General features: G+C 44.7%; 1 protein-coding gene across 3 annotated transcripts; it reads left to right on the top strand.

Moving 5' to 3' along the window:
- The first annotated feature begins 630 nt into the window (after window positions 1-630).
- On the top strand, window positions 631-26,894 carry acss3 (acyl-CoA synthetase short chain family member 3). 3 transcript variants are annotated; one of them, XM_026997617.3, is made up of 16 exons: window positions 631-1,077; window positions 1,500-1,644; window positions 2,038-2,226; window positions 2,872-3,006; window positions 8,481-8,621; window positions 9,693-9,773; window positions 9,969-10,064; window positions 10,928-11,079; window positions 14,737-14,840; window positions 19,579-19,674; window positions 19,844-19,907; window positions 21,280-21,361; window positions 22,419-22,541; window positions 23,043-23,142; window positions 25,616-25,791; window positions 26,112-26,894. In XM_026997617.3, the coding sequence occupies exons 1-16, from the start codon at window positions 752-754 to the stop codon at window positions 26,190-26,192; spliced, it is 2,091 nt and encodes a 696-aa protein (XP_026853418.2). In that variant the 5' UTR covers window positions 631-751; the 3' UTR covers window positions 26,193-26,894. The 3 variants fall into 3 exon arrangements, with proteins under 3 accessions (XP_026853418.2, XP_081579299.1, XP_026853419.2); XM_081723173.1 differs by lacking the exon at window positions 2,872-3,006 and having other exon boundaries at window positions 633-1,077; XM_026997618.3 differs by lacking the exon at window positions 1,500-1,644 and having other exon boundaries at window positions 947-1,077.
- The last annotated feature ends 275 nt before the right edge of the window (window positions 26,895-27,169 follow it).

The following is a 27,169-nucleotide window of genomic DNA, read 5'->3' as shown; positions in this document are numbered from 1 at the left end:
TTTGTGGAGCTTCTCTCAGGTCTCTGTGGTGTGTGCAATACTATTACAAAGTAAAGCCTGGGTCCCAGACCAAAGGTGGCAGAGTGCAGATTGCCCACCTCTGTGCTCTGTTGTCATGATGCCTAGCAAACTGTTGGGAAAGGGGGAAAAAAAACACTTTAGAAGAGAGACATTTATAAGGTTTAAAGCCTCTGGTACAGATAAGATGTAAAATGTCATTTCATGAAGTCAGGAAACTGCTGAATCTCAGTGTGGAATCACAAGTTGTCTGGAGTGTTCACAAATGATGTGGTGTTTTGTGCAGCTAAGTAGTCCTATCTATGTACTCTGAACAGAAGGGAAAAAATGGTAATGTTGCAGCATTTCTTGAGGGGAGGATATTGGAAAAAGTCAAATGATTTGCAATGAACAAATCCAAGTAAACCTCTGTAATATCAAATGTAAAACAAAGGCCAGATTACGTTATGTGTTATCATAACTATGTGGAATAGGCATTGTTTAGGTTCTTTACAACTGTAACATCATGACTGAGGCTACAGAACACTATGAAACCACAAATGTTTATTGATCGCGTTAAAAAAAAAGGCAAAGCGATTTTATATCCAGTTCAGAGTTCACAGAGTTCGCGTTCTGGCCGTTTCCTCAAATACGATCCAGATCAGCCATTTTTGAGGTTGGGAAAGTTGCTGTATGTGCAGTATTCGGCTTTTGCGGTTTCTCTGACAAAGCAAAACCATCATCCAGGCGCGAAATGCGAATCTTTCAAACCCCTGCTGTAAGCAAATTTGTTCGGAGTTTCTCACAGCCTAAACTTAACCCGACGACGGGAGGGGCGAAGGTGAAACCCAGGCGTTTGAGTGTAGCTGCTCTCGCGGGTCCGCGCGAGTTTTTGGCGTTTAGAACAAACGCCAGAAACTCGTTTTCGCGTGCACTCTCAGTAAAGTACACGCGCGACGAAGCGTTCTGCAAAGCACGAGACCAGCCCGCGAACTTCTGGGCAGATGCGGCGCGAGGCGTTGCGTGGTTCGAGCCGTGGACACGAGCGCTCGACAGCACGGACCTGATCTTTCCCAAATGGTAAGAGCGCCGTTTGTTTAGTGACGGGTCCGCTAAGATTTCTGCTGTGGATATGTAGTTCTCCAGTCTAGCAGGGTAGAGTGGCTCTCCTGGCAGCTGAGGGTAAAACCTTCTGCATTTGGGTAATAAACTTCAGTTAGGAGCTCTGTAGGTTTGACTGGAGGGTATGGCTCTTCCCAGGCTGTTCCAGGAACAGCAATGACCACTCCTCCACAGAGCCCTGGGAATATGCCCGCATGTCTTTACGTCATTTGTTTTTGTCTCATATGATCAGGAGGCAAAAATGCATTTAAAATAATAAGAGTGAGCAGGTGCAATGGCTTGAGGGTGGACCTCGCAGGGCGGTAGATCTCCAAGCCAGAGTTGCGTGAAAGTAATGTGAATGACTGTATAATCATTCCACCACTCGCATATTTAATCAGGTTTGTGGGGGGAGAGCTGAACATGTGCTACAACGCAGTGGATCGTCACGTAGAGACGGGCAGGGGTGAGCAGCCGGCCATCATACACGACAGCCCCGTCACTGGCACCAAACGCGTCATCACTTACAGGGAGGTGCAAGATCAGGTAGAGTGCCGAGAGGCACAGACCTCGGGAGTGCGCTTCACACTGAAGCTCCACTTTCACCTTCTACTGCGCACGAGTGTGTAGTGCTCTGTTAAAGCATTTGAACAGCTGTTACTTTCTTGTCTGTTTCTAGTGCTGCAGCAGCAAGTTCTTTTAAATTAGGAACTGCACCTGAGCTTAAAAAAAAAGGAACACGCTTTAACACGCTTCTTGAAAACTGAACAAACTAGCTTTGGAGCGACAGAGGAATCGTTTTAGTTAGGGGTCCATATGAGACCCATGTCGTGCTCATGCTAGCATCTGGAGCTGCTCCTGCTTCACCAGAACGTGTGTGTGTGTGTGTGTGTGTGTGTGTGTGTGTGTGTGTGTGCGTGTGCGTGTGCACGCATGCAGGTGTCCAGGCTAGCAGGGGTCCTGGTGAAGCATGGCGTGAAGAGGGGAGACGTGGTGGTGATCTACATGCCCATGGTGCCCCAGGCCATGTACACTATGCTGGCCTGTGCCCGCATCGGTGCCCCTCACAGTCTCATCTTCGGGGGCTTCGCTTCCAGAGAGCTCGCTGTCCGCATCACCCATGCCAAGGTCAGCCGAGCATGACGGAACGGGCAAAGGCACAACACTGAATGTGCACAGCATGAGGTCAACTACTGCAACCACTGTGAAAAGCTTTTGATTCAGGACAGGAGAGATCTAGCACACATTTCCTAAGATCACGAGGAGTGCGAGAGTTGGCTAATGGAACGGAATCAGGTTGAAGCTGATGGAACACAAAAGGTGGTGTGTGTGTGTGTGTGTGTGTGTGTGTGTGTGTGTGTGTGTGTGTGTGTGTGTGTGTGTGTGTGTGAGGTCTGCAGCACTGGTACTGGGAGAATAATGCTGATTAGGATTGCTTACCTTATACACACTCAGTGGAAGGATCACGAGGTTGCACGTTAGCCCAGATCTTAACTGCTCTTGACATATTGGCCTGTATAATGTCATTATTGTCGAAGGCTGTACTTCCCGTGCAGGTTGGGCATCCTGACTGGTTTCAGATGTTCCCTGTTAATGTTTTGGGGTAGGGGGGGAGCTTCTGAATCAAGAAAGTCCTGTTTTAAACAAATACATAATTACATTTGATTAAGGTAACACAGGCCGATCTATTGATGTACCACTGTACCTTGCACGGATGGTACGGTATATTGCGACTGGATGTGCACGTATAATATGAAAAATATTTTGTGGTAGCCCAAGCTTCTGGTGACGGCGTCGTTCGGCATTGAGCCTGGCCGGAGAGTGGAGTACATCCCCCTTGTGGAGAAAGCTCTTCAGCTCAGCAGCCACCGACCTCAGAAGGTCCTCGTCTACAGCCGGCCTGGCATGGTGAGAAAACTCACGACTTGCGGTCTCTGCAGGCTGTACGCCCCAGACTTTGGGCGTAAGCCTATCGTTTTGCGGACAGGCGAAGTTCGTTGGAATCTCCAGCTTTGGTCTTATTTTTTTTACGCTCTGTCACAGGCTAACCAATCACGCTTGTGTGATTTGTCACGAGTGCCCCTTGTTTTTTTTGTTTTTTTTTCATCCATGGGTTTTGAGAGAATGCGCATCTTGGACGTTTGAGTCCGACATGGAGCGTACCTGTGCATGCTGGGAGTTGGTGTAGTACATCAGCAGCAGCAAGTACTTTTACTCGACTCATATCTGCAGTTTAAGCGCAAAAAGATATGTTTTATTTGTCACATGCACTGCTTATCTGGAGCCCCATTACAAGGGAGGTCTGATTACACGCCAGTGAAACAACGGGGGAAAAGCGGCTAGCTTTAATTAGTTTCCGCCGCTGACGCTGGGGTGGAATAAAAGTGCATAAGTGCCTTCTTCTGCTGGTCTGGTGCGCTGGATCCTCAGGGGGCTGGCAGTGAGACAGGCTGAGCCGTGTTAATGGGAGCCAGTCAATTTCCGCCTTCTGCCACTCGCCAATTATGCTAACACAGCCACTTCAGCCAGTCACCGCTGGACCCTGAGCTGAGTCTAAAGCACCTCTCAACCAAAACGCTGAGGTGAAAGTGTGCTGCTCTCACTTGGTTTGTGATATCCTGGTACTCGTTTGTTTGTTCCTTTTGTAAAATGGCTTAAAGTGTTTATGGTAGTTGGATCAGCTGAACTGTTTATTTTGCTGGTGTTGCATGTATTACACACACTTGTTATGGTAATTATGTAACTCAGGAAAATGCTCAAACAGCTACTTCCTGTGTTGTCATGGAAACCGTTGGAAGAAGTTCCTTTTGTGATGTGGAGGTGGAGAAGGGACTCGAGGGCCTGTGTGTGTGTGTGTGTGTGTGTGTGTGTGTGTGTGTGTGTGTGTGTGTGTGTGTTTGTGTGAGTGTGCACACACATGAATGCAGGAGAGAAGCACAACCCCTGTATCAGAAATCTGAAACAAGTCCCAAAAACCAGGCAGAAATCGAATTTGCAGGCAGCTGCAGAGCACGCAAATTCGGCCTCCCTTCTCAAGCTCTTCCTGAGCTCAGTGACAGCACATCACTCCAGATGCCTGTCCTCAGAGTGAGGAAGTTTTATCTGGCTTCAGCCTGAATTTTTACTGTCTTTTAATATTTTAAGAGAGTGAAGATTTGTGATGCAGTACACTGTAAGTCTGTAAGACTGATGGAGCAGGTTTCAGTTGTGGGGAGAAAAAAACAACAAAAAACGGCCTGTGTGCCAAAGGGTGCGGAGCAGGATGTACAGACTCCCTCGACGGAGATGGACGTTTATTGACATACATACACAGTGGCACTTAAATATAACACGGGTGTTGACAATGCGAACACTAACAAAGGCAAAGTGAACAGAGGCAATGACATCACACACCAACAGGGGTTTAAATACATAAACACAGAACAACACTAACTGGGTGCAGGTGTGTGCAAACATGTAGGTGTGATTACAATCAAGACAAACAAGACACTCCTACTGCACACGGCCGGCCGTACCATGTGACCAGTGAGAGGTGAGCGTTCCATGACACACACACACACACACACACACACACACATATATGGGGGGGAAAAATCAGATCATATCAGATCAGAACCCCCCTGCACCCCAACATCATCACAGTAACAGAGCCGTAGCGTTTCAACAGGCAGACAAATAAAAGTAGCTGAGTTCAGTGACAATAAGGATCACAACAGTGGTAATAACAGCAGAACGTATAGTGCTCATAAGGTCTTATAATCCAGTATGTACAGAGTCCATTTTTTCCACATACTTACACATACACATTTTCCACATTTTTCTGACAGGCTGCCAGACAGAGTAAAATCTTGCACCATCATCTGTTAGTGTAGCGGATTTAGTACGTTGGATCTTTAACCCCGTGAATAAAAGAAGGTCTTAGGACTTATCATACCATTTAAGCAGCACCAAGTTATCCCGCCTGTGACATCACTCCAAATATGGCCACCAGTGGAGAGGGTTTCCAAAATTGAGAGGAAAGTGAACATTGATTCCCAAAAAAAAGTCATTTTGTGGCGTGACTACCACGTGTGACAGGGTGGCTGTTTCTGTTCTGCACCTGTCACGTGGGGTCAGTTTTTGGTGAAAAGTTTGCGAGTTTTACTTTGGACCAGTGTAGATGGTGGACAGTCTTGAACTGCATCACAATATGTCTTTGGCAGAGTCATGTGTTCTAGGTAAACCATGATTCCCCAGACAAGATTCTGTATATCTACGTCCTCCAGCTGTTATTTTAATACATTTAGAGTCTCCAGACTTTCTGAATGAAATATAGAGAGTTCGGGCTCATTTCAAGAATAGCATCCAGAAGAGCTTTAGATGGTAAGGTGGGAAATTGGGAGTAATGTGATGAAATGAAACTACGGAGCTGCAAATATCAAAGACCGTATCTGGGGAATAGTCCAGATTTTGCTGAGCTATTCAAATGAAACAAAATTGTTATCCATAAAGAAATCCTTTACTGTGGAAAACCCCTTGTTTGCATATTCTATAAAGGTCCTGCCAATGACTGAGGAAATGAACATGGGATTTCTATCTGTGGGAGCATGTACTGGATGTTCCTTATGTTAGAAAGCGTATTTAAATTGTGTCTACATTTTAAAGGAGTGTTCACAAAATTCACAAATGAATTGATCGTATATGCAGATAGGCACAGGCACAGGGACATTTGAACAGAGCAAAGCATGTAGGGAAACAGAACTACATGATTCTCTTCCCAAAAATAACCACTTGGGTTTCTCTTGGTCATTTGGGGAGTCGATCCAGTTCAAGTTTCAAGTTCAAGTTTGGTTTATTCGTCACATACATAGTCATACACAGTATAACTCGCAGTGAAATGGTGGAGAGTGCTCTGTCCAAACTGAGGAAAAGAAAACAGGGGTGCATAGAGAAATATAGATATTCTCTATATGTGAAATATATATATGCAAGATAAATATATATATTCTATGTCTGTACAAAATATATTAACAATGTATGTACAATATATGTATATTATGATTATATACACAATGTACAATGTATATGGTTGGGTATATATGTACACAATCTACAGAATGTACAGATCCATTTCGTATAATAACATATCTACAGTTGTTGTGTAACAAGGTAATTGAATATAAATATATATATATACAGATATACAGTTATGTTACATGGTGATCCAGTATAACAGTGACTGTATATTACAGGCCCAATAACAATATTGAAGATTTGGCAGTGACAGACCACTGTGTAATCAGTGTCTTTGCAGCTTTCCTTTACGAATTCTAGTTTGTTTGTTTTTTAATTCCATATGAACTCAATAATCAATTTATCAATGTGCTTAAAAAAGGATTTTGTTAAAAATATTGGAATGTTTTGGAACAAAAATAGAAATGTAAGTGTTACATTCATTTTAATAATATTCACTCTAAGGATAAAGGACATAGATTCCATCACTCAAGGTTTTGTTTCAGGCTGGTTATGAGAGGGGGAAATTGGCTTCATAAAGATCCATAAACTTAAACTTCTTAGTATTTACGTTGAATGGGAACAGACTCAGTGTAGCTGAATGGATCACCTGATGTATGGACATGAGTTCACTCTTCTCTGGGTTAACTTTGTATCCAGATACTTTCCCAAAGCTGGTCAGTGTGTGAAGTAGCTTCGGTTGACTAGCTCAGGGTTCAGACTGGTACGAAAGCAGGTCTGCACACAAAGGGACGTTGTGCTTTAGTCCTCCTTTATGTATGTAGGCCAGTGGTTCACTGGCCAAGGCAAACGATGTGACGGAGGACACGCTTGCCTTGTGCCATGTTCCAAAGTGAAAACATTGAGGGAAAAAAAGGATCATCTCCGAGACGTCAGGCAGTGTGGGACGATAAAAAATGTTGAATAACCGACGTGTATTGAAGTGCAATTGCCTATGTTTGATAAATCAGATATGACTATGGGTAAGATATGTTCCAGCCTAAGAGCATTTTAGCCAGTGTTTTCCAATCTGCATTAAGGAGTGAGATTGGACAATAAGAGCCACATTCAGCTGGATTCTTGTCTTTCTAGAGGATTGGTATACATTAAGTCATTGCTAATGGGGCAATGCTAATGAACGGATATCACAATGGCATGATACTCACAGTCGGTAACCAAGGATAGAAGGTTTTTATCAAAAAAAGCCATTTATACGACAGTATGTTTTATGAACATGTATAGTTCCACGATATATGGTTACAGAAGCGCCATACATCAGTTACGCCAAAGTTTGACTGAATTAGCTGATTTAAAAAGGGCAAGATAATCATCGGCCTCCACACGTCCACAGGATCCAGTTTTGTTAGTGTGTATTGCTGTTCCCCTTGATTTTGCACTAAAAGTGGAGTGGTATAACTGACCCACTCACCTCGCAATCTGAAGTGATCAGGTGTCTGCAGATGTGTTTCCTGTTGAAAGGATTCCTACCCCAAGCTGTTTCAAGTAGGATGGAACTCTTTTTACTGGATGGTTTACAGATATATTCCAGCTCCCAGATCTTACCTGGCAGCCAAGAAGTCTGTGATTTTAGATGTACATTTGCCATTTAAGGTCACTGAATAAACCAAGATACATTTGCATTTAAAGAGAGAAGACCATTGTGTAGCAAAGAAATGCATCTTCGTTAGCTCAGCCTGGCACCAAGAAATAGAAATCCAGTCTGGACTCTCTGTGACATTTAACATGTGAATATTCGATCTCATTTGCCCCTCCATATCAAGACATTTTTCTTGTAGTCGGGCTACTTCTAGACGAGTTGGTGAGTGAAGGCAGTCTTTAACTGACCTCAATAACGTAGTTATGCCTTCTTTCACAGTTGAGAGAATCTCGCCCCTCACGTCTACCATCTCCATCTCTGAGGGTGTCCAGTGACCCCTGTTGGCGGTGCTAGGCCTGTCAACAATGTTCTTCCCTGTGTACCGATGTGTATTGATGCACGTTTTTAGCCATTTACCTGTAGATAATAACACAGAAAGTTCCAGAGGTAAACATTACATTTTCATACAAACATCCAGTGCCTTTTTTCTGAATAGCGCCAAAAACGTATCTTCGAGTAAAAATATCAGCAGAGCTCCTGACCTTTCCAAACTGCGCCATCATCTGCTCACCAACGCCCACGTGTATATTTTAGCTGTGAGCGTGTCCATCTACTTGGTGATATCTGTGTTTTTACTTCTGTTCTGCGATCCTTGTGTGGGATTCATGCTCATTCCCACTCGGTATCTGCTATTCTGCCCAGAGGTTTCAGTAGAAACATTTGCACGTAGGGTGACGTATACTACAGCTCGTCTCTAGCTGCTGTCCCAGGTCCTGTTTCTTTTCTCCTGCAGGAGAAGGTGTCCATGTCCCCAGATGTAGCGCTGGACTGGGAGGAGGAGCTGGCAGTGGCCCGCCCCCACGACTGTGTGTCTGTCCCGGCAGACCATCCCCTCTACGTGCTGTACACGTCAGGTACCACCGGGAGCCCTAAGGTACACACACTGGAACACCCGCGAAGCCTAACACAGCTGTGGATCCAACGTCCAAGTGCCAAATACGTGACCATGTCGGGTTTGGTGTCCTGACCGCTAGCTCACTGGTACGGGGCATGGAGCTGTCGACTGCCCTGGGCGGGGCACGTGCGGTGGAGGGCAGGGAAGCTGTTGAGGGGTGGATGATGTGGCTTCTGCTTACCCCACCCTAGCAGCTATCACTCTCATTAGATCCCCCACCCCCACACTGCTGTCTCTCACTGTCTTCTTTATCTTTTCATCTTTTTCTGTCTCTCTAGCTTTCTATCGCTTGTTCTCTCTCTCACTCTCACACTTTCTTTGTCTCGTGTGCTGTCTCTAATTTTCTAGATTTCGCTCTCTTGCTCCCCTAAGATTTCTCTCTCCCTCTGTCCCTCTCTCTCTCTCTCTCTCTCTCTCTCTCTCTCTCTCTGTTTCTCTCACTCAGACACAAACACACTCAATCTCCTGTGGGATATATAGCCCCAGTGGCAATCAGCACACAGGTACGGTTATTTACTGAACCTGAACACAAAATATCTCTTGCATATATGAGTCCAGAGCGCTACTCCCTTCGTCCCTTTGGCGTGAATAAATCATACCTCTATTTGTTTGATGTTGTTTTGCCTGTAGCAGACTTGCCACAAGCGCACAGTTAGGAAGCCATTTACCAACAGTGATGTGTGGTATGGCTTTGAATTTCTAAAGAAAGTCTCTTTATTTCTCTTTCACATTTCCTTTTCTTTTTCTTTTTTCTTTCTGTCTGTCTTTTTTTCTTCTTTCCTTCCTTCTCATTCTGTATCCTCCCCTTTCCTTCCCTGTTTTTCCTTTCTCTGACTCACTCTCTCTCTCTCTCTCTCTTTCTCCCTCACTGTTTCTCCCTCTGTCTCTCTCTCTCTCTCTCTCTCTCTCTCTCTCTCTCTCTGTCTCTCTCTCTCTTTCTCCCTCACTGTTTCTCCCTCTCTCTCTCTCTCTCTCTCTCTCTCTCTCTCTCTCTCTCTCTGTCTCTCTCTCTCTGTCTCTCTCTCTCTCTTTCTCCCTGTTTGCGTCTAGGGGGTCGTTAGAGACACAGGAGGATATGCCGTGATGTTGAACTGGACCATGTCTAATGTCTATGGCCTGAATCCTGGTGAGGTAAGCCATAGCAGCACATGAGTAGCGCAGTTCTAGCTGGATAACGGCAGCGTTTGACTTCTCGTACCAGTCACATGTCGTCATACGCCACCCATGTCTCTTCCATATGGCAGTAGAGGCCGACCAGCTAATTAAAGAGCTCTGCCACACACTGTGATGATGCAATTAGTCTTTCTTTCTGTGTGTCTCTCCCAGGTATGGTGGGCTGCCTCTGATCTGGGCTGGGTGGTAGGCCACTCCTACATCTGCTATGCTCCGCTTCTCCATGGCAACACCACGGTGCTCTACGAAGTACGTTGTTTTTTTAGGGTTTTTTTTCCCTGCGCATGTTGTGTGTGTTTGAACCGTAGATCGCGTCCTGCCGTCGGATTACAGAGATGAACCGTGGGGGGGCGGCCAGGCACTGCCGCTGTGAGTGACCTTCCAGCTCCTCTGCGCTGAACGAGGGAGCGATCGGTTCATTTGCAGCCCACCAAAAAAAGACTGGGGCAAACTGTTAAAAAAAAATATCCAGCCCCCCGCGTTCTTTAGGAGAATTCCCAGTGTAGAGAGCGGAGTCCGTTGGCTCTTGTTGGCCAGCTCGGTTTGGCTTCTGGCTTGGTGGTGATAGACCTGCCTGTGGCTTCTTTTGGACTGATCAGTTTCTGGAGGGCAGGGGAGAACTGATTAGCTCATGCTAATCTGCTGTTTCCCTCCAGGCTGTCTCTCAGACCTTTAGTCTCATCTATTATTGATGGTAGTACATCACCTTCCATTCGTGTTTTTAATCATGCGTACCCACACACGTGGTTTGCACTCCCGTACGAGTTTTACTCTGCAATGGGTAGAGGATTCGGCTTTTGTTCACTTTGTCTTCATGGGAAGTAGGAAGGCTTTGTTTAGTGGGAAGGGAGGTCAGAGTTCACCCAGGTCTGCTCAACCAAGCTGTGACACGGGAACTTGCTAAGGTACTATAAAATTCCTCCGTCACGCCAATATCAGTGACATAGTTACATGGTTACATAGTTTAAAGGGTTTTAGAGGCTAATCAAGCATCATTTGTGCTAATAAGGAGCTTGGCCTGAATTAAAGTTGTGGATTTCTTAAAATTAAAATATGCCAAGCTGCTGTTTACACCCATATCTGTGTGTGTAGCAATGTGTGTGTGTCTGCAGGGAAAACCCGTGGGGACTCCGGATCCAGGCGCATTTTTCCGTGTCATGTCTGAGCATGGAACAGTTTCTGTGTTTACTGCCCCGACCGCTATCAGAGCAATCCGGCAGCAAGACCCAAAAGCCTCCCACGGGAGACGGTACAACCTTAGCAGGTAAATCTCAGCTCTACAGGTAACCACTCTCCTTAAGAGGCATCTGTCTGTCTGTCCTCACCAGGTAACCACTCCCCCTCTATAGGTAACCACTCCCCCTTCACAGGTAACCACTCCCCTCTACAGGTAACCACACCCATGCCCCACCCCCTGGTTACTGTTTTTATGAAGAATACCCTCCATGTGGGTACGTGTGCCATAATCCATACGATCAGAGCCATTTCTGCTGTTGCTCCAAGGGCTTCTGTTCGTTCGCTAACCTGCACTCACACCCTCAATGTAAAGCTTCCACATGTTCACATATTTAGCACAACACCAATGTTCTCCTGTAAGTTCTCTACTCTAACGTTAGCGCTGAACCAGAGCACTGAGCACTAGAGGCTTCCCAAAAGTCATGCACGCAGCCAACCTTTGGATTGTTTAGTGTCAGTTCCGAAATCCTGGTGCAATGTGCCTTCACCTTCAAACAACACGTCTGATGCCACATCAGACTGCCATATTCTCTAATCTCTAATAAGGAGTACCCAGGAGACTGCAGCATATCATCAGTGGCCTCAGAACACAATAAACTGTATTTTAAACACGGCATGTTTTTACCTGTGAGTCAAAGCCTTTCCTTAATGAAGTGTTTTGTTATAAGGTATTATATTTTTACATTGAATGTAAATGACATGTTAAAAAGTAAAAGCATTCACCTGGTTGCCATTAACTACTTTAGTTATTGTAAATCTCAGATTAGGCATGAGTACCAAAACATTGCACGGCTTTGACACACACATATTAATCACTGAATTTATTCAGTGCCGTTGCCACGGGTTTATAAGATCATGGTCCCAGCCATGCAGTCTGCCTTTACGTTTGTGAAAGAATAGGTCATTCTACAGAGCTCACTGAATTCAATCTTGATACTTGTAACATGATGCCTCTGTTAAAAGAAGTTAGTGAAATTTCTTACCTCCTACATATTTCATGATCAACTCTGGGGGGTGTATTGAAAATGAGAAGCGTTTAGGAACCTCTGCAATGAAGCAAAAGACCACGCAAAGTTCCAGAGCGAGTTCACCAACACCCTGCTGACCCAAAAACTAGTGTCCCAAACCTCCTCTGGCTTTAACATCAGCGATTGCATCAGAGATTGCAAGCCAGGTGCTTTCTTCCAGTATCAGTGTCTGACCTCACTAATACTTTTTTCTTCTCAGAAAAGTAAAGGTTATTATAGCTGCAGCGGGGGGGAAACGGACCTCCATATTAACGCCTATGGATTCTGAATGGGACGCTCCTGTAGGGGTAATGTGCATGTAATGTGCGAATACTTTTGTTCTTATAGTGTGGATGGATATCTGTTGCTGAGTGTCTTTACTGCTGTGTCACTGTGCAGTAGAATATCTCAGAGTTGGTGGCCCTGAATCCTCCACCGTCAGGGAACAGATCAGGGTGGGACGGGCCTAAGAGGACGTGTGCAGGGCTGGAGTGGAGCTCTTTGAGCACGGCGTGACCCCACTAGAGCGCCTTCCAGCCCAGAGAACCAGCCAGCAGAGATGCTGTGATGAGACCAGAGCACAAACATATACAGAAATACAGAAAAGGCCAGCCAGCGCGCACACACACGCGCACATACACACACACAGACACACTCACTCTCTCTCTCTCTCTCTCTCTCTCTCTCTCTCTCTCTCTCTCTCTCTCTCTCTCTCTCTCTCTCTCTATAGAGAGAGAGAGAGAGAGAGAGAGAGAGAGAGCATATCTCTTACAAGCAATTTGCATGATGCACTCAAGAAAATGCTGGTATGTAAACAATGAGTGTTTTTGGACTTTTCGCCTTGTCCACAGCCTCCAGCCTGTTAGCCTTGTGCCTCTGTTAACCACAGAACCAGTGTGTCCAGCCTCTGCAGCATGTGCTTGTAAAATGGGTTATGTTGTTTTGGGACACCCCCGGATATACATAAAACCGTCTCCATGACTACGAAGGTTATTACCTGCATGTACGGTGCCTGCCTCTTGTATTCTGATTGTACAAAGCATTTAAAAAGGGAAATAATAAATACCAAATGCAACAGTATGAGCAAAATGTACAGGTATGCACATAAGAAAAATAACGAGGGATACAAATGTGTCATATCCACTGTGGCTGCTCTGAGTGAACGCATTTGGAATCTAACACACACACACACACACACACACACACACACACACACACACACACACACACACACACACACACCCACACCCACACCCACCCACCCCTGACATTGACCCTAGGTGGAGGCGTAGCCTTTGTTTGCATGGTGAAAGCCGCTCTTTGCTATGGGCCTATTCCTCCATCACTGTTACCTTTCATGGTCCAGACAGCGCCTCTGCAGGACAGCAAGGGAATTGCAGGTGACAGTGTTCTGTGTTCTGAGAGCATAAAGGGCTTTTTTTCATCTTTTCTTTTCGTTATATTTACTGCACTACTCATGATAAAACTAATAAACATTTCTGTTTTATTCCAAATAAGCATTGGTTGCTGTCACGTTTTGTTTATGCTTTCAGTCTATTCGTATGTGTCTGCCTATTTTGATATATTCTCAGTACAGTAATATCTCATAGTCTCAGGGCAAATTTTCCTTTCAACACCTTTTCTATTTGGATTTACAATCCAATATGTGAAAAATAAATGTGAAAACAATAACTTTGACCTTTATGATTGTCTCATCACAGCCACAGTTTTTTTTCTCTTTGTCTGTTCGAGTGTTTACAATACACACTATATTAAATGAGTCTGTGCGGTCTGTTATAATGAGTCTGCAATATGTTATAATGAGGTATGTTATAAGGAAGTATGTTATAATGTGTCTGCGCAGTATGTTATAATGAGGTATGTTATAAGGAAGTATGTTATAATGTGTCTGCGCAGTATGTTATAATGAGGTATGTTATAATGAGGTATGTTATAATGCGTCTGTGCGGTATGTTATGAGGTATGTTATAAGGAAGTATGTTATAATGCGTCTCCGCGGTATGTTATAATGAGGTATGTTATAATGCGTCTGTGCGGTATGTTATGAGGTATGTTTTATAATGCGTCTGCGGTATGTTATGAGGTATGTTATAAGGAAGTATGTTATAATGTGTCTGCGCAGAATGTTATAATGAGGTATGTTATAAGGAAGTATGTTATAATGTGTCTGCGCAGTATGTTATAATGAGGTATGTTATAATGAGGTATGTTATAATGCGTCTGTGCGGTATGTTATGAGGTATGTTATAATGAGGTATGTTATAATGAGGTATGTTATAATGCATCTGGTATGTTATAATGAGGTACGTTATAAGGAATCTGTGCAGTAGGTTATAAGGAGTCTGTGTGGTATGTTAATGAGGTATGTTATAATGCGTCTGTGTGAGTCTGTGTGGTATGTTAATGAGGTATGTTATAATGCGTCTGTGTGGTATGTTATAATGAGGTATGTTATAATGCGTCTGTGCAGTATGTTATAATGTATTTTATAATGCGTCTGCGGTATGTTATAATGAGGTATGTTATAAGGAGTCTGCAGTATGTTATAATGAGGTATGTTATAAGGAGTCTGTGTGGTATGTTAATGAGGTATGTTATAATGCGTCTGTGCAGTATGTTATAAGGAGTCTGTGACTCTCCTTTTCTGCTTTTTCTAGTCTCAGGGTTTTATTTGTGGCTGGAGAACGCTGCGACCTAGAGACACTAGAATGGGCAAAACGGAGCTTTAATGTCCCAGTTCTAGACCACTGGTGGCAGACTGGTGAGTTAAACAAACACACACACTCTTAAACCCTTCTCCTATAGTTGCATGATTTCAGGCTCATGGTGTGGAGAGGAGAAGGTGGGGGATTATTGAGACTGGGAGGATGAGGTTGATGGATTTTTTAATGGCAGCAGATATTGGGCAAATGGTAAAAGCAGGGAGTGCATGTTGGTTTTAGCGTGGTTAAAGCTACTGTTAACCTGCTTATTGCTGGACATATGCTATCTACACTAAGTGTAAGAAGACTCACACTAGAACATTCCACATGGTAAGCAGAGGTATATCACAGACACTTTGTATAAATGACGGCCGACGCTCTTTACCCTTAAATAATGTTGCCATGTACATGGAAATACCATTTGCACTGCTTATACTAAGTTCACATAGTAACATTGTTTTATTATACTGATTTGGCCATAACCTGTATTCAGCAATAAACGTGCTTGGCATTGTTAAGTACGAACAGTATCATTCTTTACCACAAAGCATTCTCTCCAGCATCTGTTTTCGGTTCTCGTCTGAGTGCTGTTAAATTGTTTCTGTTCCATATGCACGTGTTCTTACAAATCTCTCTGTGATGAATAGTACATTTCAATTTTGTGATGCACAACAAAGCTAAAGCATGGCTCTCTCTATTGTGACACATTAATCATTTGGTCGGAAGGTGTAATAAAGTGTTTTATTGAAGAAAGTAAAGTCGGAGCGAGAGTAGAGAGGACAACACATTACTCAACCACACAGAAAATAGCATGGAGGTATCAGACTTTTTCCTTTTTAATATTTCTTTATCTTTGTTTCTTTATTTACCTACTTGCCTAGTTGGGCAGTGGTAGCTCAGTGGTTAAGGTACTTGACTTGAAGGTTGCCGGTTCAAACCCCACCACCACGTTGCCGCTGTTGGGCCTCTGAGTAAGGTCCTTAACCCTCATTTGCTCAAGCTGTGTTCAGTCAGATTTGTAAATACCTTTGGATGAAGGTAGTAAATGTAAATACATGCTGCTAATTTCAGTTTTTCAATACCTTATTTCTGCAGTGCACAATACAGACTCATAGATTTAGAACTTAGCCAGACAGCCTAATTATCTCAGCAGGGGTGAGAGGCTCCATACCCAGAAGCTCTTACCTAGCTAGGGTTAGCTATATGTTAACATTAACCAACAAAATGTAATATTAGTTTAGTGTTAGGGATTTGGTGCTAAACTGCTATAATGGCAACCGCAACGCTATTTAAAAGTAGCTCAAAAAATCTATTGCTAAAATAATAAATATTCAAGTGCCTATATCCTACATTTTTTTCTTTTTATATTTTTCCTTGCTGTCTACTTATATTGTGTGTGGCTTTATGTTCCAAAAGCACTCATAATTCATTTTTACATGAACATTTTACAGCCCCTCTCTGGCCCTTAGAATTCAACAGGCCTTTTCTCTTACTGTACCTTTAATACAGATGTAAGATAAATTGAGCTCAGTTTTATCGGTTTTCCCTTATTGTGCCTCATTAAAAAAGCACTCGGGGCCGAAATGTATCTGAGAGCAGCAATGTGTGTGGGTGGGCTAAAGTACTCTAGGAATAGGCAGAGATATGTAAATTAGTCCATTCTGAGGACATCAGGGTGCACAGTGTGTTTTGAAACTAACAATATTTGCACATCAACTCAAAACTCGATAAAGTAAGGAAAGGTTAGTTTTCCATGATAGGGGACCTTTAAGACAAACTTAATTTACTGAGTCTTCAGTTTCATCAGTCTGTTCCTGCTCGATCTACACGGGAAGATTCTGAGGGCGAATTTCATATGTGAAAGTTTGAGATCTCATTGGTGTGTTATCGGCACGTGATCGGCGGAGTTGGTGCAAATTAGTAGTGTCTTATCTGCTGACTCCAGACCATTGCAACCTGTCCATAATGCAGCCATAACTTCTGCTCCTGGGAAACATAGGCACGCATTCATAAATGGACATACGCACGTGTTTTACTCTATATGCAGACAGGGTTGGGATTAGCATTGGTCCAGAATTTGGTCCATGTCAAAGTGCGTCAGTGACACTCAAAGACAAGCCCATCCTGTCTGTAGTGTGCAGACACAGCCTTCTTGTGCAAATAGCCAAGCTATTAGGTTAATGCTATTTTCACTTAATGACACTGTTAAAGTTACTGGATCTCTCTGTGGTTTCCTCTTTCTCTTTACTTTCTTATTCTCCTCTCTTCGCAGTTTTCTCAGTTCTCTAAACTTTACATTGGTATTAGTTTAGACCTGTGTGTGTGTGTAAAAACACCCTTCCCTTTAGATTAAAGTATTAGATTTTTTTAACAGCCCCCTCTTTCTCTTACTTTCCCCATTCTTTCTTTCTCTCTCTCTCTCTCTCTCTCTCTCTCTCTCTCTCTCTCTCTTTCTCTCTCCTCCCTCTGTCTCTCATATCCAGGTATCATTTCCCTGTTCTGGAGTTTCATGTCAGCCTTTCAATACTAGATAGAGATGGAGAGAGAGAACCTAAAGGCAGAAATATATCATTTGAAAGTTTATTGGGTGGATATGTTATTAAAATCAATTCACCAAATTTACACATCAAAGAAATTTGAGGTAGTTCTGTCGGATGTTGCTGATTTATCAAAAGTACTGTTTCGAAAAGTTGACTGGAAACAAAGAAAAATGCCTCCTTGACATCTAATAAGTTTGCAGATTTTTTTCTCTAATGCAGTCAAATCTTACATGTAAAACACCCACCAAAACAACAGTAAAATCGGTAGCTAACATTGCATTCCACCAACACTGCTGCAGTGCAACTACTCTCTAGTGTCATACTGAGCTACGGTGTGCACTGAGGCTGTCCTCTATACGCACTGATACTCTGCATGCATTGATATTCCATTATTTACGGACAGAGAGCATTGTTGTACGCTGTGGCAGTGGCCTGTGTGCATGTGTGTGCGCGTGTGTTTTGCTGTATTAATGCTTACAGTGAATATTTTATTACCATCATGATTTTCTATTCTCTCCCTGCTCTGGGAGAGCCAGCGAATCCTGCTCTAACCTTTCAAACACTGCAATCGCTTTCTCTGCCTCTCTCTAGATATGTAGGTTTAAATACATATATAATGTGTATTAATATATATATATATATATATATATATATATATATATATATATATATATATATATATATATATATATAAAAATGCGACATCTGTCTGTGGTTGTGTGTGTCTATGAACTTGCCCAGGCTGAGCTGCACTCAGTCAGAAGGGCCTGACTTCATTAAGACAGCTGATGTGTCAATGTGGGCTTGGCTGCATTACACTGCACTCACCACGACCGCCGTTAGAACACAAACTAGCCCCCAGTTGTGGGTGTGGAGCCACGCTTTTACAGACACACACTGGGTCTGTTATGTTTCTATACCTTGTCAGGACACGGGGTCCAGTATATATCACATATGTGTATATACAGTATATGTGGCTGCATATGTGTAATATGACTTTTCTAAGCTTAACTCAGCACCTAACACCTCAGTAATCAGAAAGGTTTTTAAAAAATGAAAATTTGAAGATTTCAGAGAGTGCACCAATAGAGGCTTTGCTTATGGTTCGGACAGAAGTCCTTAATTTCCCTGGTTGATGGTCATGTGTATATACACTAGTCTGAGCACACACACACACTTCTTACATCCCCCTTGCACACTCTGGCAGAGCGAGACGCTGGCGCGTGTGCTCCGGTCATCATCTGGCCTCTATTTTAAGCCGTGCCTCCTGCTGCACAGAGATGTGAAGTGAGCTACCAGCGCTGCTGATGTCATTGCTGTTGCCGAGCAACCGACGTGCTTCCAGTGAGGAGTGTGTGTGTGGCCATGTAGCAGGCGGGCGTGTAAAAAGCGATCTCGCTCTGTGCATGCTTTGCGTGTGTGTGTGGGTGTGTTTGTGGGTGTGTGTGGGTGGGTGGGTGTGCGGGTGTGTGTGTGTGTGTGTGTGTGTGTGTGTGTGTGTGTGTGTGTGTGTGTGTGTCAGTGCCTGTTTGTCAGCCTTGTCGAGCTTCAGCTCTGTTCTTGTGGACGCTCAACAGAGCATAATGGCACAGGAGACAAACTCACTCAGAACTCGCTGGGCGAGTTCCCCCCTGCTGGGTAACATGACTGTGTGTGGTGCCATGTTGCCTCAGGTAACAGAATCACACCTTCATAACTACCTCTCAGGCTTTAGTGGTGAGGAGCCGTTTGGAATACAGAGAATGTCTAGGCTTGGACACCACACCTTTTACACATTGTATTTGTTGTTTATTTAAAAATTTGTTTTTTCAGACAGATAGGTGGTGTTGTTGGTAGTATGATGTGCAGTGTTAAGCCTCCTGTGTCTTTCCCATATGGCAGTTAAGATAGACCATCTCATTAAAGAGCCTCTCTCTCTCTCTCTCTGAGAATGAAGTGTGCTGTGAAGTACGTTTGTAGATTAAGCAATATTGCAAACAGTGTGTGTGTGTGTGTGTGTGTGTGTGTGTGTGTGTGTGTGTGTGTGTGTGTGTGTGTGTGTGTGTGTGTGTGTGTGCGCTGAACCGATACTAACTAACTCTGAATGGACCTGTGTCTATTTTAAGCCCTAAATTAGAAGTGACATGTAAAGTAGCCTTAACGTATTCCCCCATTTACTTTGTTTTCCAGACTCTGTGTGTGTGTGTGTGTGTGTGTGTGTGTGTGTGTGTGTGTGTACGTACATGTTTTTCCTAACACTTACTTGTGTTTCCTGCAGAGAGTGGTTCTGCCATCTCTGCATCATGTATTGGCCTGGGCAACTCACTGTTGCCCCCTGCTGGAACAGCAGGCAAACCTGTTCCAGGCTACAACGGTGAGAATCCTCAATGGTATTTATTATTCAGGCCTCTGAATTCAGTCACTTAAATCCAGTTACTTGTTGGCTTGCTTTTGTTCTGTTATTCATAGTTTGACTCCTGGTTGTTTTACAATGTCATTTAATAAGCTAAAGCTTTGAATCTGGATGTCTTTCTTTTATATAGTGACTGTGGTTGATGATGAACTGCAACCGATGAAGCCAAGGATGTTGGGAAATATTGTGGTAAAGTAAGTGTGTGTCTCTCTCTCACTCACTCACACACACACACACACACACACACACACACACACACACACACACACACACACACACACAGACGACCAGCGGTACTTCTTTATGTAGAAATCTCTGTGGGTCTCTAGTGAGTTTAGTTCTTTAGTTCTAACCTCCACTGGGTCTGTGTGTTCCATAGCCTGTGTGGTCTGTGTGTTGTGTCTCACCTTTTATTTGGCTGTTGCGTCACCTGTTCCTCTGCAGCAGGACAGCAGCAGATGACATGACATGACATGATTTCCACACTAATTCTTAGCCAATTCGCTAACAAGGCTCAGCATTAAGACTGGGAGTTTTGAGCCCTCTTCCCCCCCAGCGATCTGTGGCTTTGCAAATCTTGATAGTTGTTTCTGATTTCTCATCTGTCTTGGGTAAAGACGTTCAGAAAGACCCCCGTTATTCCTTCAGCGAAAGCTAGTGCATGGTGGTCTGTGTAAAAAGGTGCTACTTTATTTGCTGAACTGAATCAAGTGTACGCAGTCTAATAAACAGAAGTGGACTGTAAAACAGTGCACTTTTTCTAATGTAACATTACATTAGAATGTTACATAGGGCATAGAATGCCCTCTGGCTCTTTAAGCATTAACCAGTGAAATTGTTATTGGATATTTGCGCAGTTTTGGATATTTGCGCAGCCTACACAACTGTCCTCTTGGTCTTGAGGGTAAATACAACTGCTGTGTACGTTGCCAGATATTTTGCAGCAAGAGGTGCTGTTTCCTTTTCCAAGGACAATTTGTCATTATTTTAGACAGGGAGAACTTATGAATGGGAAATCCATGCAAATCAGCCTAATTCTGCCCCACATGCATTAGTTGCTGTTTTTCTTTGAACATTTAGTATATTTCTGCAGACTTCTACATGTAGGGATTCTGGGATGCTTGTCCCATCTAGTGTAGTCATGTTTACTGTATGGACATCATACCTCACTGCTATACAGCACAATAGGTGCAGTAACACAATAAAATGTAGTTTCAGAATTTCAGTCCGGATGTATATTTTGTTGAATTTTTTCTACATATTCTAGCATAAAATAACGAATGCCCTAGGGTGTTGTTGCCTAGAGTAAAAGGTGCCTGGTTTCGTAATAAATGGCTTTTTTCTGGAAGATTACAACATGGGTTTTGTGCAGAGTGACCGTCAGTGGCCGCTGAAGTCCTTGACCTGGAGAACAAGAACCAGCATGTCTTTGCTTGGTGGGAGTCCAGGAGCTGCTGACTGTTCAGTAACACGCTAATAATGCTAATCCCCCTCTCCCTCTCCCTCCCTCTCTTTCTCTCTCTCTCTCTCTCTCTCTCTCTCTCTCTCTCTCTCTCTCTCTCCCAGGCTCCCTCTGCCTCCTGGTGCAGCTCTTTCGCTCTGGCAGAACCCGGAGCTGTTCAGGGACCTGTACTTCTCAAAGTTCCCTGTAAGTTTTGAATGCTGGCAAATGCCCGCACTGTTTAAACAAAGGTCCTCGTATCCAGTACCGGGTCACGACACATTTGGGTTTTCCCTCGCTGTTACACACCCGGGCCTGCTGGGTTGAATCGGCGTCTGTGCTAGAGTGCCTTCCACAAACAAATGGGTTCTAAAACCTTTAAAGCTGATGTAGGCCCCCCGATACTGTTAGTTCAGTCAGTCGTGACATTCTTTGTCATGCGATAAAGTTGAAGCTTCAAATGAGTTTCCTTGACTTAATTAATTTACTGATTGAATGAGGCCAGTGTGACAGTCTGTGGTAAAGCAGTCGAATTAAGAGAATGTTTTGTTGTGCCAGGCTGAAAGGTGAAGCGATAAATGTCCAGAAGTAGGACAGTATACCTGTGCAGTTTTTGGATGTCAAAGTAGTAAAACAATGTAGTATGAAGTTGATTAAAGGCATATCTGTAGCAAGCTGATGAATTACTGAAGTTCAGGTTCTGGAGAAAGGGCAGTAACCATGCTGGAAAGGTTGTTTTCAGAGAGTATTAAAGTAACAAAGTTATTGTTTAAACAAACAAACAAACGAATAAACAGCCGGGAATAAAGGATGAAATTCTGAGCTTTTTAATTTTTCTGGTCTTATCACTGGTTGTATTCGGTTTGGAGGTTAGAAGTCGCCACCTGGTGGTGAACGTCGGGTAGACTAATATTACATAAACGGGCCCCATATCATTTCATTAAAATAAGCCCACCAGTTATCTAATTCATCTGTAAAAACAAAAGGGAAAAAAAAACAGAAGAAACACTACATCACGTTAAATAATTTGTTTCTGACTTTTCACAGTTCTGTGACAATGTTCTGACATTCACATACTGACTTTGCAGTGGAGTACATGCTTGATTTGCAACTCACACACCTTCATATCCTTTCTGTACTCTAGAACCACCACAGTCATTACTCTGGACCCCTGGTCTAAACCCATAAATCACACGAGATGTTTAGACTTCGCTCTGACGGTTACACACTGTGTGTGTGTGTGATTCCTGCTGTCCTGTTCCAGGGCTACTACGACACCATGGATGCTGGTTACATGGATGAGGAGGGATTTTTGTACATCATGGCGCGGTCTGATGATGTCATCAACGTGGCAGGCCACAGGCTGTCGAGTGGGGCCCTTGAGGAGGTAAGACCAGTGGTAGCGAGACAGTGAAGCCTGATTTAATATGGGTGGTGTTGGTTTGTTGCTAGCACGGACCAGGCCTTGGCCTTCCTGACCTTTAATTAAAATTAAAATGGATATTTGATGGATTATTAATTGAGGTGAAACATGGAGTATGCTTTTTGGAATCAAAAAGAGAAATGAAGAAATAGATTCAAAATAAGAATATTAAGTAAATAAATAGAGTCTAAGTATGACTATGACAATAAAGTTGACCAAGCATAACAAGTATAAAGATATTGGTTATAAAATAGTAAAAAGTGTGTGTGTGTATGTGTGTGTGTATGTGTGTGTGTATGTGTGTGTGTATGTGTGTGTGTATGTGTGTGTGTGTGTGTGTGTGTGTGCGTGCGTGTGTGTATGCGTGTGTGTGTATGCGTGTGTGTGTATGTGTGTGTGTGTGTATGTGTGTGTGTGTGTATGTGTGTGTGTGTGCGTGTGTGTGTGTGTGCGTGTGTTTTCCAGTCAGTGCTGCAGCATCCCGGGGTGGTGGACTGCGCTGTTGTGGGACTGGAGGACTCTCTGAAGGGTCACGTGCCACTGGCACTATGTGTGCTCAGAAGTGGTGAGAGAGAGAGACCGGGAGAGGAGCTGGGGAGACAGAGAGAGAGAGAGAGAGAGAGAGAGACAGGGAGAGGAGCTGGGGAGACACAGAGAGAGAGAGAGACAGGGAGAGGAGCTGGGGAGACACAGAGAGAAAGAGAGAGACAGGGAGAGGAGCTGGGGAGACAGAGAGAAAGAGAGACAGGGAGAGGAGCTGGGGAGACACAGAGAGAAAGAGAGAGACAGGGAGAGGAGCTGGGGAGACACAGAGAGAGAGAGACAGGGAGAGGAGCTGGGGAGACACAGAGAGAAAGAGAGACAGGGAGAGGAGCTGGGGAGACAGAGAGAGAGAGAGAGACAGGGAGAGGAGCTGGGGAGACAGAGAGAGAGAGAGACAGGGAGAGGAGCTGGGGAGACACAGAGAGAAAGAGAGAGACAGGGAGAGGAGCTGGGGAGACAGAGAGAAAGAGAGAGACAGGGAGAGGAGCTGGGGAGACAGAGAGAAAGAGAGAGACAGGGAGAGGAGCTGGGGAGACAGAGAGAGAGAGAGAGACAGGGAGAGGAGCTGGGGAGACACAGAAAGAGAGACAGGGAGAGGAGCTGGGGAGACACAGAGAGAGAGAGAGAGACGGAGAGGAGCTGGGGAGACACAGAGAGAAAGAGAGACAGGGAGAGGAGCTGGGGAGACACAGAGAGAGAGACAGAGAGAGGAGCTGGGGAGACACAGAGAGAGAGAGAGAGACCGGGAGAGGAGCTGGGGAGACACAGAGAGAGAGAGAGAGACCGGGAGAGGAGCTGGGGAGACACAGAGAGAGAGAGAGAGAGACCGGGAGAGGAGCTGGGGAGACACAGAGAGAGAGAGAGAGAGACCGAGAGAGGAGCTGGGGAGACACAGAGAGAGAGAGAGACTGGGAGAGGAGCTGGGGAGACACAGAGAGAGACCGGGAGAGGAGCTGGGGAGACACAGAGAGAGAGACCGGGAGAGGAGCTGGGGAGACACAGAGAGAGAGACCGGGAGAGGAGCTGGGGAGACACAGAGAGAGAGACCGGGAGAAGAGCTGGGGAGACACAGAGAGAGAGAGAGAGACCGGGAGAGGAGCTGGGGAGACACAGAGAGAGAGAGAGAGAGAGAGAGACCGGGAGAGGAGCTGGGGAGACAGAGAGAGAGAGAGAGAGAGAGAGAGAGACCGGGAGAGGAGCTGGGGAGACACAGAGAGAGAGAGAGAGAGAGAGAGAGAGAGACTGGGAGAGGAGCTGGGGAGACACAGAGAGAGAGAGAGAGACCGGGAGAGGAGCTGGGGAGACACAGAGAGAGAGAGAGAGAGAGAGACCGGGAGAGGAGCTGGGGAGACACAGAGAGAGAGAGAGAGAGAGACCGGGAGAGGAGCTGGGGAGACACAGAGAGAGAGCTGGGGAGACACAGAGAGAGAGAGAGACCGGGAGAGGAGCTGGGGAGACACAGAGAGAGAGAGAGACCGGGAGAGGAGCTGGGGAGACACAGAGAGAGAGAGAGAGACCGGGAGAGGAGCTGGGGAGACACAGAGAGAGAGAGAGAGAGAGACCGGGAGAGGAGCTGGGGAGACACAGAGAGAGAGAGAGAGAGAGAGACCGGGAGAGGAGCTGGGGAGACAGAGAGAGAGAGAGAGAGAGACCGGGAGAGGAGCTGGGGAGACACAGAGAGAGAGAGAGAGAGAGACCGGGAGAGGAGCTGGGGAGACACAGAGAGAGAGAGAGACCGGGAGAGGAGCTGGGGAGACACAGAGAGAGAGAGACCGGGAGAGGAGCTGGGGAGACACAGAGAGAGAGAGAGAGACCGGGAGAGGAGCTGGGGAGAGGGGGTGGGGGCGCATACAGAGAGGAATTTTGGAAAAGAGAACAGTGACTTGTAGTAGGTCGAGCTGAAAATCAGTTGCACAGTGATACATAATTAGTTAATATTAATACTGCAGGGATAAGAACCCTGATGGAAGTGTGAAATTGTTGTACTCTGTCTCTTCCATTCTTTTCAGTTCATGTTTTTGCCGTCTGTGTGTTGTGTGGGAGGTGGTGTGATCTCACTGATTTTAAACGCAATTGGTCACGAAGCAAAACCCAGCAGACTGCATTTGTCATTTCCGTTAGATGATAAAACACCATGACTGCAGGCCACAAACAACAGGAAAATCAAGTCTTGGTGGTCTAGAATATCACTGACTGTTCTTCTGTCACTCTCAAATACCTTTAACATTTCTCTTTCCCACTCCCAGGTCCACACCTCTTCTCTCCCGTCATACGCATCTTTCTTTTTCATTCACTCATGCTTAGTTTACGTGCCCAAGTGGTTCAGAGTGGGTTCGTTCCGACTTATTTTTAAACACATCAGGGATCGCCCACCAGCTGTACACACTAAGTAGTTTTTGCCATTGAACACCTGAGTTTATCTCCTGAGGCACGCATGGGGTAGACCACATTTGTAACAGTGTGTGTGTGAACATTTGTGTGTGTGTTTGTTTCAGACTTCCAGAAGAGGAAGGACGCTGTAGTGAATGAGGTGGTGAGCTTGGTGAGGAACGCCATAGGGCCAGTGGCTGCTTTCCGGAAGGTTCTCTTCGTCCAAGCTCTACCCAAAACCCGCTCAGGAAAAATCCCGCGATCTTCCCTGGCCAAACTTGTTAACGGACAGCCGTATAAGGTAGAGTTTCTTAAAAAAAAAAAAAAAAAGAGCCACTCGGTGATTTGTGAGCTTGACTCAGACCTTTGCGTTCAACATATGAATGTTGGGTTAAAAATGCTCAGGAACCTCCTGTGCAACAGCATCCTGCTTCCTCTCAAGAGTCTGTGTAATGTAAAGGTCAGGGTTTAGCACTGCAGCGACCCCATTATCAGGGTCTGTATCGACACCTGCTGCCGTGCGTGAAGCGTAGTCTGAGTAAAGAGAGCTGGGCGGGGTAGGGGGTGGACTTGGCACTCTCTGATGGGAGTGAAATCACTTCTTCACCCTGTGTCTCATAGATCACCCCTACCATTGAAGATCCGAGAGTGTTCAAGGACATTGAGAAGGCTGTGAAGGAGACTCTGAGAGGAGCTTGCTGATGATGGACGATCGCGCAGACACACACACATGCACGCACAACACAAACGTGCGCCGACACGCACACACACATGCACGCACAACACAGACGCACGCACACACAGACACACACAACACACACACATGAACGCGCACACACACATGAACGCACAGACACACGCCGGCACACACGCATACATGCACACGCGCACATACGCACAGACATGCGCACATGCACACGCGTGCGCGCACACACACAGAGCCTATGACCTCAAAACCCTTTGGAGCTAGTTACCATATTACTAGAAATGTTTAGCCAAGATACAGTTGAAAAATGTGATATCCTGTTTTAATGATGTGTCAGGTAATGATATAGCAGTCTGATGTCTGGCATACAAATATCGCCATGATAGTAACGCAACAGATACAAAACAACAAAGCAGTTCGAGGTTAGGAAACTGCCTCCACTTAACCTGCTGGCATGGTTTGGTCTTGTATGTGTTGTATGATTGGCTAGAGTCAATGGTGCTCTCTGTAACACAGCACAGTATTTTCATTCTGTAAAATCCAAAGATATGGAGGCTCAACAATATGGGCACGTTTCTGCAAACAGTTTTTTAGGCAAATATTTGACAGAATTTTTTATTGACAATGAAAATTTCTTTGATCACCACATAGTTTTGACCAAAATACAGTCAGTAATAAAAAATGGACACAAAATAAAATGGTTCTCTGTACGTGCAAAATAAGAGCGTAGAAAGTCCGCAGACCTGCCGTGGGACACATCACTCTAAGACAGAAAGGAAGTCTGTACAGGAGATTACCCCGGCAACTTCTACAGAAATAGTTTTTGACAGTTTCACACCAAAATAATTCACAGCAAGCAACAGGTTTTGTCTTTTTAAATGTTTAGTCTGGACTTCAACAAGTTGACAGACACTCTAGGTTCACTAGGAGCTAAGCCTGTATTGTCATTTCTCCTGTTTGTTGAGGGTGGGGT

This window comes from Electrophorus electricus, chromosome 11, assembly GCF_041902795.1.
Source record: "Electrophorus electricus isolate QZ-2024a chromosome 11, ASM4190279v1, whole genome shotgun sequence".
Lineage (NCBI taxonomy): Eukaryota > Metazoa > Chordata > Actinopteri > Gymnotiformes > Gymnotidae > Electrophorus > Electrophorus electricus.
Note: the sequence above shows the minus strand (reverse complement) of the source record. Positions and strands in the feature narration are given on the sequence as shown.

Coding starts and splice junctions, on each gene's coding strand:
- acss3 (XM_026997617.3), top strand. CDS start 752: ATGCGAATCTTTCAAACCCCTGCTGTAAGCAAATTTGTTCGGAGTTTC. Junction 19,675..19,843: donor ACCTGTTCCAGGCTACAACG/GTGAGAATCCTC, acceptor TCTTTTATATAG/TGACTGTGGTTGATGATGAA. Junction 25,792..26,111: donor TTAACGGACAGCCGTATAAG/GTAGAGTTTCTT, acceptor TGTGTCTCATAG/ATCACCCCTACCATTGAAGA.